Here is a 20,117-nt window from a genome sequence, read left to right as displayed (position 1 = left end):
AATTTAAAATGTTTACTTCCCCCCTGTTAGGAATTGACATTAGGAAAAAAGATCTTAACAAAACTTGAATTTTATCACTATTGCAATATATATTTTAACCGAGCGACGTTAGAAGTGAGGTGAATCGCGCTAGTCCTATTTCGCCCAGTCCTTCCCTACAACGCGGTGGCTGTAGTTCCTCCTGCGCACAATGTAGCAACGCAAAGCTTATGCTCGTACGTACACACCAAAGCCACGCTCGCGCAGCAGACGGCAGGCCTTAAGCCCAGGTCTAATCCACTGACGGCTCTCTCTCTCTCTCTATCTCTCTTGCTCTCTCTCTCTCTCTCTCTATCTCTCTTGCTCTCTCTCTCTCTCTCTCTCTCTCTCTCTCTCTCTCTCTCTCTCTCTCTCTCTCTCTCTCTCTCTCTCTCTTGCTTACTGGTTCTATTTTCTTGAGGCTCCTGGCGGACAACCATCGGTATTCCTGTCGGTGCCTCCTGGACGCTTCTTGGACCTGGTGGCAGCTGGTTGACAAGGCTCGCTTTCGCGCCAACGATGCTTGCTTTTGCGCTAACGTTGACGGATAGCTTGCCCGTTCCTCAAACTTGAGGACAGGCTGGCGCTAACAACGACAAGTCAACTTACTTGTTTCTTCCGCGCACTTAGTGCTTTGCCGCATCGATCGAGATTTCTCGTATCGACGCGGCTGCGATGCTTGCAACGTCGCAGATAGTATAAAGCGTCGCTAAATTTTTGCGCTGGATCTTGAATTATATTTTTTAGTTAAGAGCATAATAACAACTGTTGTGTTAATATCTTGGATACTATGATTTATACACATGAAGCTGCCTTGATAATTCTTTTCCAATTCTTGGAGGATCGATTTGTACATTACTTTCACATTCACAATCTCACGAGACATGGCAATTATCAAATATCTCCAATTGTCGTGTCCATGGGTGAAAACACGCATAGCCACTTTTGTCCCTTGTTATAAATGAAATTGTGTCATCGGATTCCATGTAACTGATTAGAGAAATACTGGTTAGATCTTTCAATTTCAGCAAGTTCTGTAAAATTGAAGGATAACTTAATCATTCAATGTCTAATAACTTTTTTTTAAGCCAGGTATAGCTACTTCTTTAAAAATAAACTTGTTGTTAAGGTCTCTGGTCTCTCAGACTTTGAACATTAATAATATAATCCATGATACTTTATGAGTGACCATCAGCAGTAGCAAAAGGGGCACTAGCGAACTGTAAAACAGCTCAAAGAAAACTGAGCCTCTGGTGTTACCATCTTTCCATCAACGACGTAAAGAGCGCTGCTGTTGCTTCCCTCCCCCCCCCCCCCCCTTCAACCACTACTTCAAGCATTGAAATCCGTAATGATATTTCGACTTGAATTTATCTCCAAGACGTTGTCATATTTGGCATAAATTATACAATTTATTAATTGTTGTTGTTAGTGTGTGTGTGTTCAAGTTTGACTTCTACATAAACACTACCATGTCTGATAAGATTCCAATGAAGTGATAAGTTTGCAGACATATGAGGTATTAGATCGTAAGCAAAAAAACAATAACCCTTTTTGTAATCTGTTCGTGAAATCGATAGTAATTCATTTAGAAAGTGTATGCAGTACCGGAGAATAATGCGTGATGACATTCTACGATTATTGAATTACTACCCTTACATTGTGGTTGTAGCGGTTCGCTTAGAATTCGGACTCCATCCACATGAAGAGAAAGAAAGCTTATGTTGAAATGTTGAAAATTAAAAAGATTGAAATTTCTATTTCCATTATAGACAGAAACAAGAATCGAATTTTTCCCATCCTCATTGTCAAAATGTTTGATTGCTATCGGATCTGAAAAAAATTAATCTGTATCTTTTTGGGCTGCATTCAATTCATAGTCTTTTTTATTAGTATTATCAGTTTTATTTTTCTTGGCCTCGGGCGACGGGCGATTGTCAAGATGCACTTAAGTTTTAACTATTGGCTCAACTATTTACACTTAAGGTTTTTAAATAGCTTTTTCAACCTTTTTAATTTTTTCAACCTTAACTTGACACTGTTTGGTTATCAATGGCTTTTTTAGCAAAACTTTGTCCTTTTCATCTTGACTGTCAATTCATTGATCCTTTAAATAATGACTTTATTACCAATTTCAATCAAAGAAGAGTAGTCCACATTTGCTGATCTGCGTCGTAATTCTGATGGTGGGTCGAATAAATTAAATTGATTTTAAGTTACTTTAATAATAATAATGAAATCCGAGATACGAAGTAGTATAAGATTATCACAATGAGATTTTCGTAGTTTGTTTTGATAACAAAATTAATATATTCAATAAATCTACATCTACATAATATTAATTTGCTTAAATTTCAGTCCAAAACGTCATTTCCAGTTTATTTAAATTCCTCCAATTCTAATTGAAATTTGTTTAACTGTAATTTTAAAGGTAGCACCATATATAATTTACTATAATTATAATGGGTTAACCTCAGAATCATCCTGACACCTGGGCATCATCTACAGGAAATGAAATTTTTTTTTGGTATATTTGTTGTACACTAAGTGCGTTGTATTATACACTATGTCTCGCCATTCGGGAAGTGATTTTGACACCTGGACATCGTCTATAGCAAGTGAAAATTTTTTTTTGGTACATTACTTGTATCCTCAGAGCATTGTATGGTAGACCATCTTTCGCCATTCAGGATGTGATTTTGCAATATTTTTATGTAAAGATGAAATTTTGCAATTTCCGGATTGTCTAGGGAATTTTTCTGGACTTATATTGTTGGTCTTCCTGGAAGTCTAACGCAGATCATATACTTATGACATTGTTTGCTGTAGTTAAAAATTTTGTTTGGTACATTTGTTGTATACTTATAGTGTATATTATATTATATATCATAGACTCTGTTTCGCTACTCCCTATAATAATGAGTGTTGAATAGTTATATCTCAGTAAAAAATGTGTAACCTAAATTAGGGGCCAATTTTACCCAGTTTTTATCGTGTCAAATACACAAAAAAATTGGTTATTATTTAACAACCTGAAAAACTGTACAAGTAAAAATTTTACCAGTGATTTTCGTCTTAGGTATAAAATATACCATTTTTATTAAGACTCAATATATTTACTAATATGAAACAATAAATGATATTTAAAAAAAAGAAAATGTATTAAAAATAAAATATATACACTTATATTTAATCTATAGCTAACACTGAACCATAATATTAAAATAATAAATATTAATTAATAAATTTAAAATTATCTTATTATTATATTTAACTTAAAGTAAAGACTTGTTATTAATGTTATTAACTTAAATTTTTATATTAGTTTACAATTAAATTTATAGTATTAACTAATAAATAGACAGAACTGATATAGTAACTTTGATAAACGCGTCATAATATTACAACAGATCCCGTGTTAAGTATATTAGAAAACCGAGTTAAAACCATCACAATGTCATATATATGTTGTATGACTCTAACAACCAATCGAAGTAGTTGACTTAACATGACATCAACATCTATATTATATCACGCCTTTTTTAAGTTAATTTGTCTCATCGTCAGATCTCTTTTTTAGATGTAAAGTACATCTAAAAAAATATGACCACCATGACGAAAATTTCGCAATTTCCCATTTATCGTCTATAGTAATGTAGTTATGTCTTGACATCAAATTTATTCTTTTCTCTGATGTTTTGTCCGTCGTGAATAAAATCTAATCCTTTCGATATTATGTTTAATACATCACATCGCATCGAAATAAATGTATGCTTTCAATAACTACATAATATTACTTAATAACAATACATTCTTTGAATTAAATTTAAATTTAAATAATAAGTATTATGTTTCAATGTTATGATGTAATGTAATTACTCCTGATTTCAAAATAAAATTATATTTTAATAATGGTGTATTATTTTATTATTGTTTTTGTTTCATATTTTTATTATTATAAATTTGTGGATTATATATATTTAAAACTGTTTCGGAGCGCGAATCTCTTCAGTTGATCGAGGTCGATAATCGCGGTCACGTGTAAAATACCGAGAGGCTCGTGTGTGGACGATGGAAAGGCGTGCATTCCAGAGAGCAATGGCGAGAAATATTCAGTGTTTTATTTTAAGTTTAAGTATAAGTGCAATAAGTGAATCGCTTAGTAACGGATTCATGTTTCAGTGTTTTATTTGCAGTGCTAACTTATAAGCTTACTAACACTGGCCGGAAGAATAGGCATTCGTGCTAAGCGTCTATTTCACTTGTGCTCACAGAGGTATAGCCACGGCGAAGCTCTGGCACGGTAAATGCGACTAACCAGGCTAACTTAACTAACTGTTCCCGTAAGCTGGAGAGGTTGAGTTGCAGTCTAAGGACTAAGTGTCTTTTACAATATCAGGTTAGGGCGCATCGCAATCTGCAACGTAAACCATTCACGCGATAATGCAATAAACTCATGCGTTACTCACAAACACGTGGATCTCATATCCAAACCATCGCTAGGTGGTCGCAAGTGTTCCTGTTCTACGCAGCAACGCATAATCTCAACACACATAACACATATACCAGCGAAACTACTTATTTAAATGTTTCTTTTTTGAATACGAAGAGAATGGAACTGTGTTGTCACAAACTACTATACCGTACTAAACATAATAATTCGAGTGTTGTTTCTTTCTCTGTTCTAGTTTCTTTCAAAAAGTCGACTATAGTTTCCCATAAACTACAGGCTGTTCAATTGTTGCTGAGGAGTAATTCATGATACATTTAAATGAGATTATTCAATTCACGTCAATTTTAAAATGTACTTTCCTTGATCATACTAAATTCACTTGTATAAATAAGACTATTATTTTGTTCGGTTATTATATGGTAAAATTTAATCTTTGATTTAAATATAACTAAATATCTCGAGAAACTTGCGAGGCGCATTCAGTGATATGGTTCTATATACAACATTATGTTATTTTAATTGACAATATATTTTTTCTTTAACTACCACCTACCTAAATGCTACACAGTCCTTGCAATATATATATATATATATATATATATATATATATATATATATATATATATATATATATATATATATATATATATATAGGGTGACCCAATTTAAACGGGCACCGCTCATAACTCGTCAGGGACAGCCACAATCGAAAAAATGGTAGAGACCAAAGTTGTAGGATATCGAAGGGGCAACCCGATGGTGACCTTGGATTTGACCTTGAACGCGTTTTTCAAGGTCATTTGAAGGTCAACTTTGGATTTTTAAATAGGAACCCCATTCTTTTATTGCGGGAATGGAAAGAGCGGTAAATTTTACGTTCAGAATGGTATGTTCGGTTGCGGCACTGAAGGTCATCGCAAGGTCATGCAGCCAGAATGAAACCCCGCCTACGTAATTCCTCTAGCAACGCCAAATTAAAAAAATAATATTTTTGGCGGAAGGCCGAGTGTGAGACTCTTTCGACAATTTTCGGAGGCTCCTCTTCCTCATCCGACCTTCCAACCCTCTCCCTTCTTTTGATTAAGAAAGCTATCGGTAGGTGGTCTGATTCTATTCTTTTCTTTACCTCCATTTCTTCTATTATGCTTTCCTTTTCTGTTTCTATTTCTAGTACTAGATCTATCACCGAACCTGTTCCCTCCCCCGTATAAGTTATCCTCCCCTCTTCATCCCCTTTCGTCATCCCATTTCTAATTTTTAAGCCTATTTCATCGCATATTTTTAGAAGCTTTTTCCCCTCCGCATTTAACGTTTTATCTTTTGATTCCCTTTTATTTTCTCCGTTCTGATCTCCTTCCCCTTGCTGTTCCGCTATCCTGGCATTGAAGTCCCCTGTTAGCACCACTCTCTCCCCTCTATTGACCCCTTCTTGTACTATCTCTTCTAGGTCCTTTCCTATTTTATTCATGCCCACATTATTGTAGCAAGTTATCAGATTCATTTTGTCGTTCCCTCCCATATCAATGTTTTGTAAACTTATCCCGTAATTCCATTCTTTTATTTTTACCTTTTTTGCAAGTTCTTGTTTTATTCCTACCACTATCCCACCTTTTGCCCTCCCTCTATTGCTTTCTCTTTCCGCTGCTTTAGCTTCCCATTTATACCTCTGGTCTAAAGTTTTTAATAATCCTCCTTCCCTTTCTTTTTCTAGCCAGGTTTCCTGTAACATTATTATATCTTGCTTTCCTAATATGTCCCACGCTTCCCATATTTTACTTATTCCCGTTATGATCCACGTTATTATTTTGATCGTCCTCTCTTCTTTTTCCTTCTTTTCCCACTCCCTTCCGAAAAAGCACTTTCTCATTTTCTAGTTGCCCTTTTCGTTCATTTCAGAAATACCATTTTCCTTCTACTTTAATATTTTCAGTTTCAAAATTTTACCTTCCATCATAAAATAATGAGTAATTTTTGTTTCGAGTGCACTATCATTGATTTTAGTTCTGGCCTGTCTATCAACCGAAGCGGCTAGAACTTCCTCATCGTTGTAAGTCTAGCTGCCTCTTACTTTTAAGTATTGTCAAGATTAATTACAAAACTAAATTTGTCGGATTTATCTACTTTGTAGGCCATTGGCAGGCAAAACAAGATAAAAAATATACCTGCTTTTATGACTTGTTTTAATTTCAAGATGCTTCAGGCAGTTTTGTAAATATATTGTCGAGTAAGTCCTTAGTAGGATGTCAGTCTATTGCGGTCACTGTTGATCGTAGAGGTTTCTTTGTAATATGTTTTGACCCCCTAATTCTTTTTTAAAACACATTAAGAACGTTCCACAGTAACATACGAAGATAATTTGATCTCCAGAGCCAACAGCTAGTTTATCTTCTTTGGGAAATCGTAGCTGCTCAATTCGTTCTCAGCTATCCAGCAATTGGCATTCGGTTCTCAGCTCAGGTCGAAAATGGAACAAGACATCACATAGCACAACGTCGACAGTATAATGACGCGTTTGCACGCCGACGAATGTCTATTTTATCTTAAGAACCCGTGTAGTAGACTCTTAAGCGGGAATGGTGTGTCGGGGATTTGGTGCGCAAATAAATGAATACTTCCTCACTTTAAGTTTACTTCAATTTATTATTAAATTAAAGATCGCGTGGCGAAGCTAACACAGATTGACTTGAGAGATCGTATAAATCGAGAATATGGCGGTTGACAATGTGTAGCGAGACAGGGTCAATCGGTGAGAGAGCGAACGGCGAGTTACGCTCAGATGCGAGACGCTGACAGGGAGGGCAGCGCCCTCTAGAAGATCTCCCGTGGGACGAGGGTTTGTTTGCGACGACCGCGAGGTGGCGCTAGCTGTCGCGATAAGGCAACCACCACAGGTACTCCCCCTTAGTGATCTTCCCTTGAGAGGATCAGAACCAAACGCTGTTCCCTTTGGAGTCTGTGGTCGGATCTGATACAGAAATATATTCGCTTCCTTCTTCTTTGCTGCTGTTGGACAAAAAGGGGTCTTCCATCCTTTCGTTGTCGACCGGCTCGGGGGTCGGCGAAGCCGCTGCTGGAGCCGTGGTAGCTGACGAGGACTGCGGGTCGGAGGTGTCCTGGTGGGCTAGTATGAAGGCGTCAGTAGTGACAGTCTTCTCTACTCCATTGACCAGGATAACGTAGACCTTCTCGCTGACTCTGCGAACTACCTTGAAGGGGCCCACGTATGAGGGAGACCAGCGGTTTCCTAACCGCATCGACTCGTTGGTAGACGTACGAGCAGGTGGCGAGATTCTTGAGCCAGAATGGCTTGTAGACCATGTGCTAAGACACTGGCACAGGTTTGATGGACCTGAAAAGTTCCTTCAGCTTATCTGAAAAGGTGCTGATGTCCGCTGGAATACTGTAGGTGACGAAAAACTCCACAAGGATGCGTAAGGAGGATCCGTACAGCATCTCTGCTGGAGAGGCCTAGAGGTCTTCCTTGAGGCAGAATCTGAGACATAGCATGACGATGGTCAGTCTGTCGGGACAGGGGACGTGTGCTCTAGACATCAGTGTGGCCTTCAGGGTTCGGTGAAACCGCTTGATGAGTTCGTTCGGCTGTGGTTAGTACGACGTCGTATGGATCCTGCGAGAGCCGACCATCTGCGCCTAGGAGGCGAACAAGGCAGACTCAAATTGGGTGCCCTGGTCCGTCGTTATCGTTATCGGAGCGCCGTAATGAGCAATCCAGTGCTAGAAGAAGCTCTTCACAATGGTCTCTGCTCGGATATCTGCCAACGGCACTACCACAAGTCATCTGGAGAACCAGTTGATCATAGGCAGGCAGTAGCGCAGTTTTCCCACGAGTGGCATGACTATGAAATCCATGTGCATGTGGTCAAACCGGTTGTCTGGGACGTCGAAGAATGACAGTGCTTCCCGATTATGTCGCTGCACCTTGGAACGCTGGCACAAGTCGCAAGACTGAGCCCAGGAGTTAGCGTGCTTGCGAATGCCAGGGCAGGCGTACTTCGCTGTCAGCATCCCGACGGTGGCTCGCACACTGTGATGAACTGGGCGATGCACACTGTCGAAGGCGGTACGCCGGAGCTTGAATGGCAGGTAGGGTCGGACCACACTGTCGTGCACGTTACAGCTGATCTTGTACCCCTGGATCTCAAGCTGCTGGAGAGCCAGTGTGCCTGTCTGGAGGAGGTGCGGAAGTTCTTCGTCTTCCTTCTGAGCGTCTGCGATAGTCGAGCATGGCCTTAACAGCGCGTCAGCCACAACGTTGTCCTCCCCTTTGATGTGCTGGAACCTGACGTTAAACTGGAGCACGTAGTTGAGGTGCTGCTGTACTCTGGGCGTCGCTTACAAGGAAAGGTACCCAACCCGAACTCACCGATTTTGATGATTTTCATATATGTTGTAGAACATAAAAAAATAAGAGACACGTATTTTTTTTTATCGGCTAATTTTCACTTTTAAGGGGTAAAAATCTCCCCTAAAGTTAACCCCCAAAAAGCGTTTTTTTTAAATATCTCGGCTTAAAATTAATATTTTTCAATGAAACAAATTGGAGGTTATTTCTTACAAAAAGAGCAAGTATTTCATGGTGATTTGAAGAGTAAGGGTAGCATCCCCTATTTTTTAGGGGTTGAAAACATATATTTTTTGGCATAATTTTATAATAAAAATGTTTAAACCGACTAAAAAAAATTGGAAAAAATGTTTAAACATCCTTAATAACAAAATTTAGTTGACGTCTTTCGGTGTTTTCATAAATATTATCCCTAAGGGGGTAAACCACCCCTAACACAAAATAACTGTAAATATGTAATTCAATACATAATATTTCGTAGAAAGTTTGTATATAGAGGTTTTCGAGGTCGCTGATTACAAATCTGTTATCAGATTTTGAAAATTCAAAATGGCGGATCCAATATGGCGGACGGAAATATCGAAAAAAAATTTTATATAATAAAAAAGTTTTAAACGATTAAAAAATTTGGAAAAAATTTGTAAACATCTATAATAAACAAATTAAGTTTTCCGGTTTTTTCATAGATACTTCCCCTTAGGGTGGTAAACCACCCCTAACACAAAATAACTATAAGTATACTTCAATCCATAATATTTTGTAGAAGGTTTGTATATAGGGGTTTTCGAGATCGCTCTTTACAAATCTGATATCAGATTTTAAAAATACAAAATGGCGAAACCAATGTGGTGGACGAAAATGTCGAAAAAAAATTTTAACTTTCAAAAAAACTTGTTTACAAATGTGTGATCTTTGTAGCCTGTACATGTGAACTAAAGAGCCTTAAACCCTAAACCCCTAAAGAACAAATAGGCTAAATGGTTGTGCTTTTTAACCAAACGACTCCAAACGCCTAACCTCCAGACAAGCCGAAGGCCTATGCTTTACCGTAGACACGAGTATAGACATATTACCGATATTTTATTCTATCATTTTGTATGTAACAAATAACGTCTCGTTTTATGTTTCAATCAAAGATTATTTATTTTTCTGCTTTTATAAATTAGCATAATTTCAAAAGTAATTTCATAAATTATAAAGTATTTCATAAATTGCATAATTATATAATTTTATAAATTCAAAAAGTCCACACTTTTTTGCAAATGAAAAAACATAGGTTAATAAAATTAGTTTATCAAACTCTTTTGCGTTTTGTAATAAAATTTAATGTTGTCAAACTTGGGAGTTTTTCATTGTTACAATTATTTCGTAAGCCGAAAGTTTTTTAGATGAATTCTCGAAGTAATGATTATTGTATCTATAGTAAAATATCTACAGTCTGGAATTCCATAATAATACTATTTGCTACGATTTAATGAATTTATCAAAAAATCTAAATTTAATAATAAATATTATTCTAATTATTATTATTATTTTTCATTATCATTGCTATTATCAGTATTACTGTTATTATTGCTATTGCAATTATGCTTATTCATCTTCTTCTTATTATTATTATTATATTACTATGATAATTTTTGTTATTGGTAAAAATACATAAAAGAATATTAATACTCGAACTTCATTTGCAATTAAAGAACACGTTGTTATTGAAAGGGAATTTTATATGCATTCATTAGTTTAATGAATGTTATCGTACATTCAATGATAATTCCACAGATAAATGTCTTTCACTCATAAAAGTTGTTGACAATATGTGCGAATCAGTATGTTCTTTTTTTAGATTGTTTTCATCGAATGTTTACCTCAACTGCCTGTGTTATTTTTTAGGCAGTGAGTGAGTTTTGTGGGTATTCTAGTTCGATGCCGGAAAGTACGAATAGTACGTCTTTTTGTTTGTCAGTGGTATCATACAGTTGTAGAAAATTTTCTTTAGTGATTTTATATAGATTACATTATTCAATTTCAAAGTGAATAAAAGTTGAATAAAACCAAAAATAGAGTTTTCCGAACATCACAAAGTGGAACGAGAATTCTTCTCCAATGCATAAATTAATGATTTGATTCAATTTACATTCACTCGTTTTATTCTGGTAGAAATGTAGCAGTCGTGCCTTACATGCAAAAACACAGCTTGTATAAATTTTACCGCTTGTTTTCATTTTAGATTGAAAAATGAAAATTAATCCGTTAAACGTTCTAAACTTATTATTAGCATACTTTCAAGCGTTAAACATACCAGATAGTGTCACGAATTATCACGAAACAGAGTTGGCCGAAAAAATAAAAGAAATTTTAATAGATGCAACACATGATTTCAACGATGTAGAAATGATTACTCATGACTCTTTGGATTTTCAAGAAGAGTATAAAGACCATAATGCGGAAATAATTGAAGATGAAGTGCAACATCATTTTCCTGATCCGGATATAGCACCAACAAATCAATGTACAGCAGATAATGAAGAACTAGATTTTGAATACAAAAAAAGAGCTGTAGAATTTTGGAGAAGTAGCAAAACGAAGCAAAATTTAAGTCTCAAAACAGTGCAAAACAGATTCAAAAAAGTATCATCTATTAGTCAGCTACGTCGTTGGGCTCATTCAATTAATAAAGGTGGCACGTATAGAGAAAAAGTAGCACAAATTTGTCAGTATACCCTGGATAATTTTCAAGCAGCTCTCGACAGTGGTGCAATTATCCATGATGAAGATATAATTCGATGGGCCTACAAGCTAAAAAAGAAATTGGTTTTGATGATATTAGATTCAAAGCTTCTAAACATTGGTTACTCAAATTTAAGCAAGCACACCGAATAGTTTCTAGGAAAATAAATAAGTTCATAACAAGAAAAACACTAGAAAGTAGTGCAGAACTTACGGCTAAAGCTGAAGCATTTATCGATGACGTTAAATCGTGTATACCAAGGATTGGACTCGAAAATTTGTATAATACAGATCAGAGCGGATTTCAGCTAGAAATGCATTCTGGAAGAACATTAGCAGTAGAAGGAGAAAAGCAAGTGCAATGTCTGGTACAGTCAATTTCAGCAACAACGCATAGTTATACTATACAGTCACTAATATCAGCTACTGGACAACTGTTGTCACCGCTATTTCTTGTTTTAAAGGAACCAAGTGGCAAGTTTGGCCCTATTGTAGAACAAAACATATTTAGACCAGAAAACGTGTACGTGGAAGCATCCAAATCTGGAAAATTAACAACAAGTAAGGGAACTAATAACAATTTTTACATTGTAATATCGTTGATCAGTTAATTAGTAAGTCGTTTAATTGCAGATCACTTCAAAATCTGGTTGGAAAAAATATTTTATCCCTATGTAGGCCATACTCAATACTATTACTTGATTCTTGGAGTGGTCATTGTGACAAAGTTATAGAAGAAACAATGCCACAAAATAAAATTATTAACATAAAAAAAATTCCAACTGGAACCACAGGAAAAATACAACCACTTGATGTCTATGGATTCCGTATTTGGAAAAACTTTGTCCGAACATTTTCTGATAATGTAATGTTAATGGATCATGATATGAATTTACATGTGAGAAATAATATAATTAAACTTCAATCATTGGTTCACAACCAACTGTCTTCACCGAGATATATAGATTTGTTTAAATATTCCTGGTATAAAAGCGGTTACGTCAATGAAAAACCAGATAAATTTGATAATCCTATAGATTTCAGTTTTGGAAAGTCTTGTGCAACACATTGTGAAATAGAAGGGTGCACAAACATTGCAATTGTACGATGTGGTTGGTGCAAAAAAGCATTGTGCTTTAAACACTTTTATGAGGACTACCATTATTGTAAAAACATCGTAAAATAATATATTTTATGCTCAATACAAAAAATGCACTATGGCAAAAGATAAAAGATTGTAGATTATTATTATACTCTAATATTATAAACAAAAATACATTATAAGTTGAATTTACAATAAAGGAATTTCAATAACATTCTGATAACAATTTCTACGGAAATTATAAAACTGCTTCACACACAGAATTTTCTTGTTTACAAATTTAGGAATTTGAGGTGGTTTGGTTAAAAAGCACAACCATTTAGCCTATTTGTTCTTTAGGGGTTTAGGGTTTAAGGCTCTTTAGTTCACATGTACAGGCTACAAAGATAACACATTTATAACAAGTTTTTATGAAAGTTAAAATTTTTTTTCGACATTTTCGTCCACCACATTGGTTCCGCCATTTTGAATTTTCAAAATCTGATATCAGATTTGCAAAGAGCGATCTCGAAAACCCTTATATACAAACCTTCTACAAAATATTATGGATTGAAGTATACTTATAGTTATTTTGTGTTAGGGGTGGTTTACCCCCTAAAGGGTAGTATCTATGAAAAAATCGAAAAACTTAATTTGTTTATTATAGATGTTTACAAATTTTTTCCAATTTTTTTAGTCGTTTAAAACTTTTTTATTATATAAAATTTTTTTTCGATATTTCCGTCTTATTGGTTCCGCCATTTTGAATTTTCAAAAGCTGATAACAGATTTGTAATCAGCGACCTCGAAAACCTCTATATACAAACTTTCTACGAAATATTATGTATTGAATTACATATTTACAGTTATTTTGTGTTAGGGGTGGTTTACCCCCTTAGGGGTAATATTTATGAAAACACCGAAAGACGTCAACTAAATTTTGTTATTAAGGATGTTTAAACATTTTTTCCATTTTTTTTTTAGTCGGTTTAAACATCTTTATTATAAAATTATGCCAAAAAATATATGTTTTCAACCCCTAAAAAATAGGGGATGCTACTCTTACTCTTCAAATCACCATGAAATACTTGCTCTTTTTGTAAGAAATAACCTCCAATTTGTTTCATTGAAAAATATTAATTTTAAGCCGAGATATTTAAAAAAAACGCTTTTTGGGGGTTAACTTTAGGGGAGGTTTTTACCCCTTAAAAGTGAAAATTAGCCGATAAAAAAAAATACGTGTCTCTTATTTTTTTATGCTCTACAACATATATGAAAATCATCAAAATCGGTGAGTTCGGGTTGGGTACCTTTCCTTGTTAGTCAGTTGATTTGGCTGGTGCGAAGACTAGCGGCTTGTAGTCTGTCCTGACGGTAAACTCTCAGCCCTCCAGGATACAAGAAATTCAGCATGCCCAGAAAACGTCTGAGAGCCTTGGGTGACTCTGGAGAAGTTCTGGATAGCATCTCTTTTCTTCGCTGGTGGTCGGAAGCCCTGGCTCGAGACGGTGAAACCAAGGAAATCCACCTTCTTCTGCCCAAACGCACACTTGGCGAGGTTGACGGTCAGATGCACCTAGCGTAATCGCTCGAACAGCGCACGAAGATGTTGCTGGTGTTGTTCGTGGCTGCTGGACATCGCAATAATGTCGTTTATGTAGGCGCGAGCTAGAGGGATGTCTTGAATCAGGCTATCCATAAAACGTTGGAAGGTCTGCATGGCATTTCGGAGTCCCAGCGAGAGCGTGCAGAACTCGAAGAGCCCAAAAGACGTCGTCACGGTTGTTTTGCTGATGTCCTCGGGGGCCATGGGCACCTGGTAGAACGCTTTTCCCAGGTCTATAACCAATAAAACAGTGCATTCCTGGCAGTCCTAAAGGAGGTCCTCGATTCTCGGCAAAGAGTACCGGTCTGGGATAGTGTTGGCGTTGAGGTTGCGGTAGTCGCCAGCACAGCGTACTCTTCCATTCAGCTTAGGCACCAGGTGTAGCGGGCTGGACCATTGCCCGGATCCAGGTCAGATGATGCCCCTCTTGAAAATATGGTCAAAGTAGTCTCTGGCAGCCTTCAGTCGGTCGCCGTAGAGCGGCCTGGATCGAGCGTGGACCGGAGGGCTTGTCGTGTGGATCTGGTGTCGAACCACTTTGCCGTTAAGCGTGGCACACCCTTGGTGTGGCTCGACCAAATAAGCAAACTTGGCCAGCAGCCGCTGGTACTCGTCCTGAGGGTCGCCAGAGCTAGAACCTGCAACAACGGAAAAGCCGTGGATGGCTTTCGCCTGGATCTCTGCCGGGGTCGAGAGTGTCGTGGTCAGGTCGATGAGATGGCGATGCTGGAGGTTCACCAGAAAGTCTGAGTGGTAAAGGAAGTCTGCCCCCATGATCGCCACGAGTCAACGAGAAAGCTAGTGTTTGTCGTCCGATCGAGGACGTGCAGGCGGTTTTCAGCGCAGTCTGGGCTGTCGCAAACCGCGGAAGCTCCCGGCAGCCGTCCTAGTTTTTCTGGGCCAAAGGGTGAGAGCAAGGTGGTCTGCAGTTCGTCGCCTGGTCCCTAAATTGCTGATGGTAATAGCAGTGGTTTGGATTGGCTACCGGAGACCTTCCTCGTGACCTTGACCGTCCTCGACGTCCTCCCTGCTGGTTGTTGCTGCGTTAGCCTCCCTGCTGTTTATTGTTGCTCATCTTCTAGAGCACTTCAAGGGTCCGCGTGGTCGCAGCAGCGATGTGTACCAACGTTATGCGCATGGCAGCGAACTCGGCGATGATAAGGGAGTCAGCTGATCCGGCTGATATCACAGCAGCAGAGTGAGCTCGTAAAGGTGCTTGATTGTTTTTTTGGTGCACCGCGAAAATCGCAGGCCCTGTCTTGACGATGCCGTCAGCCACCTCTGCGAGATCGTCCAGAGGGCAACCACCACAGGTACTCCCCCCTTAGTGATCTTTTCTTGGGATCAGAACGAAACGTTCTTTCGGACGGAAGAGCCTTTGGAGTCTGTGGACGGATCTGAAACAGAAATGTCTTCCCTTCCTTCTTCTACACTGCTGTTGGACGGGAGTAGGTCTTCCACCCTTTTGTTGTCGACCGGCTCGACAAGAGAAGACAGAGAAATCTCCGCAGCCCGCCGCTTCTCGGGAAAAAGAAGAGGAAAAGGAGCTGGATTTTGACAAATGAATGAGCCTAAGGCAACAAAATGTAATTAAAATATGTACGAGGTACCATATTTGTATAAAAAATATAGGGCAAAAGTGACATGATTAATAAGCTAATAAAGAACTCCATTAACCACCACAACTTGATGTCCGCGCAGCGCGCGTTTCGTTTAAAAATAAATTTATCCATTAACTTGAATCCGATTCGCTCAATAGTATAAGTTATTATAATATAAGCATAATTTTACACTCGCATTTTATGCATTGCAAAGTGTAACGTTGCGCTTAATTTCTAGTAAACCGGCTTAAACAACGTTAAATATTTCGACTAATATCACGACCAAATTTATAAGGCACCAGGTCGTATTAATTGCACGGCTGCAAGACTCTCTCCTGGAAGGAGATTCGTTACAGAGACAGGAAAGTAAATAAATAAATGTAGCTCGTACTTCACTCAGAATCTTGTTTGTTACCTCGTTTCCTCTATTCAATGCCGACTTTGAACATGGCTAAAATCTCACACGCACTCACGTTTCCGCGCAACACTCCCGTGAGCAGTTCCCGGCCGAATTCTCCGTCTATTAACCGACTTTTAATAACGAAATAACACGGCACGAAATTGCTACCTTATTTTAGTCTGCTTCCCACAACTTCCTCTCGTTCGGATGCTGTCTCGTTCCCTGTAAAAACGCCCGTGAACGAAAAACTCTGCGACAAAATACGATTCCAATACCGGGGGAAACAGTCGTGGCTCAATCAGTGGACAATCAACGAGTGTCGCGTCGCCATCGCTGTTCGCGGAACGGAGATGGCGTATACCTACGCGCATGCGGTCTCACTCACTTTTCTTTTCGTCACATTATCTGATAACCTTTTACAATAACTGTTACATACTTTAACGAATAGAGTTACTCGGTCGGCTTTATCGTACATTATTAATTAGCATTCACTCTTGCAACTATATACATATTTTCTCTCGGCACTCAACGGCTTCATCGGGTTCACAAGTAGTCAAGCAAGGTTTCGTTTGCGCGTGCGGCAAGAGGCATGACTCGGTTCTCCCTCCCAGCGCTCGACTTCCCCTCCTATGCCTCTCCTGCAGTAGCAGCAGGCGGTAAGCCGGTTTAGAGTGTGTGCGTGTGATGCTAAGGCGTGTCATTGCTGCAGCAGTGTGGCTCTCTCTTTCTCTCTCCTCATCTGACTCTCGATCTATCCGACTGTATCCTTCCCTCTTTCCCCCCGGCTACAATTTCCTATAAAGAGATCCCGTGCTTTTAGTTAATGCTCATGCTAGATACAGTGCATGGCAGAGGGCCGATTAAGAGAGAGAGAGAGAGAGAGAGAGAGAGAGAGAGAGAGAGAGAGAGAGAGGGAGAGAGAGGGAGAGAGAGAGAGAGAGAGAGGGAGAGAGAGAGAGAGAAAGAGAAATAAATATCAAACAGTGCTGTAACTACGAAATTAAACAAAAAATTGCGCCTAGAATACGACGTTTCCAAAGACGCCGCCGGGATACCACGTTCTCGGAGACGCCGCCGGGATACATTGTTATTCCACTCAGCCATCGATATGCACATACATTTATATACCAATTCTCCTGTCTTTCATTATTTACGGTGGTTGCATTAAAAATAATATTAAATTGCAGATAAAGCAATGGGTTAAATAGAATTAAAAGAGGTAAAATGAAACTATAATATATGTTAGGAATGCACAGGAGAAATCAAAAGCAAATAGGAAGGACTGCAAGAATTTAAAAATGGCTAATGAGGCTACTAGGAGTATAAGACAAATTAGTTAGATAATAACATATTAAAAACAAAAGGACAAAGAACATATATTTACTTCGTAAACGGCTTTTCCCAAAATACGTCCAGCAAATTCGAATAATAAAAGATGATTTTCTTGTAAAGAAGAAGTTGATGAAGGATACAATCTATTTTCGCTCGTTGTCTTGAATAAATTAAAAGAAGGATCAAAAACTTTCTTGACTATCTCTTCCAGAAATTCTTTGAAAACTCCATCTTGATCTATACCCGCCTCATCTAAACCTTGATAATTAATAAACCGAACTCTTATAATACCTTTTAGAGATTGCTGTGGTAAAATTGCTAATTGTCTGTAACCATCTTCAACTAAACTTGATCTGCAAATGTTAGAAAATATCATGTTAAAAATCGGCTGATTTAGCTAGATTTAGCTAATAATACAGGGTCTCTGACATTCTAGGACCCATACTGAGACTTTTGCACTATAAAAAGGTATCTTCATGAATTTTTTGGGGGTCGGAATCCGGATCGAACTCATGCTTGTACCAATATTGAGGTTTAAATAGCTTAGAAGACAGGTATAGCAGAAATAAATGAACAAATAAATAAATAAATAAATATATATATATATATATATATATATATATATTCCTTATATCTCTAAAACAATATAATCAAAAGCTTCAACATTTTATTTAGTAATTCACTATAAAAAAAGCTATCTGCTGCTGAAATTTCAAACGATTTCGTCAAGCGGTTTTCAACTAAAGAGCTGAAATGTAACAATCGTTTCCTCGAAAATCACGCTAGCGACCTATCTAATCAATAGCCCGTAGTTTTGATGGTTAGATTGTTTAGGAACACATGTTAATATGCGTGAATTTCTGTAAAAAAAAATTACGACAGTGTTCGTATTCTATAATAAAAAATAGAGGGGTCTGCAAACGTTTGGACAATGAACCATCTAAAACTTATATATTAAATTATGTATCAAAAACCGCCTCATACATTAGCAGGCAGATATACTGTACATTAAAACAATATTTTATTTATTGGACCTATAAATTAATTAGAGAAAGCTACGTGCCAATGATTTGGCAGCGGTTTTTTTATTGAAAGGGTAAGAACATTTTACAAAATAAACTATATCTATGTCTACAGTGAAAAATGCTTTCTTGAGGAACTATGAATTAATTAAAATAGGCTAATATGCAAAAAATAATTAGATCACCTACTTTGACTCTCTGAAACTCGAAGAATATTAATAAGAAAATTCTGAAAAAATTAATGAGTTACTTCGAACACTTTAGGATTATATTCCCACAGTTTCAAGACAAATTGAAAAATCTTAATTTGATTTGACAGAAAACCACTCACACAATCCGGAATGCTAAGCGAGAACGAGAAAGCATATAGAAGAAGATCCGAGACAGGCTGGACTCTATGGACAATGTTGTGTCAAACGCATCCAACATTCATAAGTCTGTTAAAAGCAATCTATTGGCGATTATGATCCAACTTAAGCGGCTTGAAAGAGGACTAATGGCGCTGGAAAAGAGCGAGGAAAGCCTTGGATTGATGCTGAAAAAAGCGTAAATGTCACCGAACCAGCAGCATATTTAGAAGGAGGAAAGGCATCACATAAAATAGATGCATCAAACGCGGTGACGACAAGAACGCTAAATAAGTGTAAGGCAATGTTACTAAGCCAGGTAGAAGAGCGACAAGAAAACAACGCTCAGAAAACAAGGAAAGATAAGGAAGTAGCCTCTGTGGTAGTCACGTCAAAAATCCAATTCACAGGAGTCTTTGAAAGAAAAAGCAGACCCACCCTGGCATAAAGTTATCACCATAAATGAGAAAACGAAAGAAAAGAAGAGAAAAGAGGTGATACGCAAAAGCACTGGTGCCAAAAACAAAAATGGCACTAGAAAACCACGAGAGAGAATCACCAGGGCTGATGCACTTGTTATAAAAGCTGTTGAAGGAAATTCGTACGCTGATATTTTGAGGAAAATAAAAGCGGACCCTAATCTGACGGTGCTCGGTAATAGTGTAAATAAGATACGCAAAACGGTGGCAGTAGATCTTCTTTTGGAGCTACGACGCACTAAATAAGTGAAAACGCAGGAACTTCAAAACGCGGTTAAAGCGGTGCAGGTAAAAGAAGCCACAATTAATTGGCTTCAGCATAAAGTGGTCTTTGAAATAAAAGACCTGGATATGCTTACCTCTAAGCAGGATAATCTAGAAGCCCTGAGTAGACAGTTTCCAGAAGAGAAGGAAGTAGTAGAGGAGACGTCCGTAAAGACTCTTCGGAAAGCTCAAAGTAGGTTAGGTTAATTGCAGAATCAGGAAAATTAGTCAAGAGACACGACCACCTAGATGCTATAAATGCCTGGGTTTTGGCCATATCACGAAAAAGTGTACAGAGACGTACGACAGAATTAAATGCTGTTTTAAGTGCGGAACGGAAGGACATGCAGCGAAAAGTTGCACAAACGCGCTGAGTTGCATTCTCTGCCAGGAAAAGGATGGAGAATCAAAGAGTGACCATGCA

General features: G+C 37.8%; 1 protein-coding gene across 19 annotated transcripts in view; it reads right to left on the bottom strand.

The window, feature by feature from the left end:
- The window catches only part of LOC107981865 (ubiquitin-protein ligase E3B), a 583,577-nt gene that overhangs the window by 88,113 nt on the left and 475,347 nt on the right, over nt 1–20,117 (bottom strand). For 18 of the 19 annotated variants that reach the window (XM_032601499.1, XM_032601501.1, XM_032601502.1 and 15 more), the window contains one exon: nt 17,634–17,934. The exons of the other annotated variant lie outside the window; for it this stretch is intronic. In XM_032601499.1, coding sequence (XP_032457390.1) covers nt 17,634–17,934 — 301 coding nt within the window. The remainder of the gene's footprint in view (nt 1–17,633; nt 17,935–20,117) is intronic. 19 annotated transcript variants of the gene reach the window in all.

This window comes from Nasonia vitripennis (assembly GCF_009193385.2).
Source record: "Nasonia vitripennis strain AsymCx chromosome 2 unlocalized genomic scaffold, Nvit_psr_1.1 chr2_random0004, whole genome shotgun sequence".
NCBI classification, from domain to species: Eukaryota; Metazoa; Arthropoda; class Insecta; order Hymenoptera; family Pteromalidae; genus Nasonia; species Nasonia vitripennis.
The sequence above is the reverse complement of the archived record's forward strand: the minus strand, read 5'-3'. Positions and strand labels throughout refer to the sequence as shown.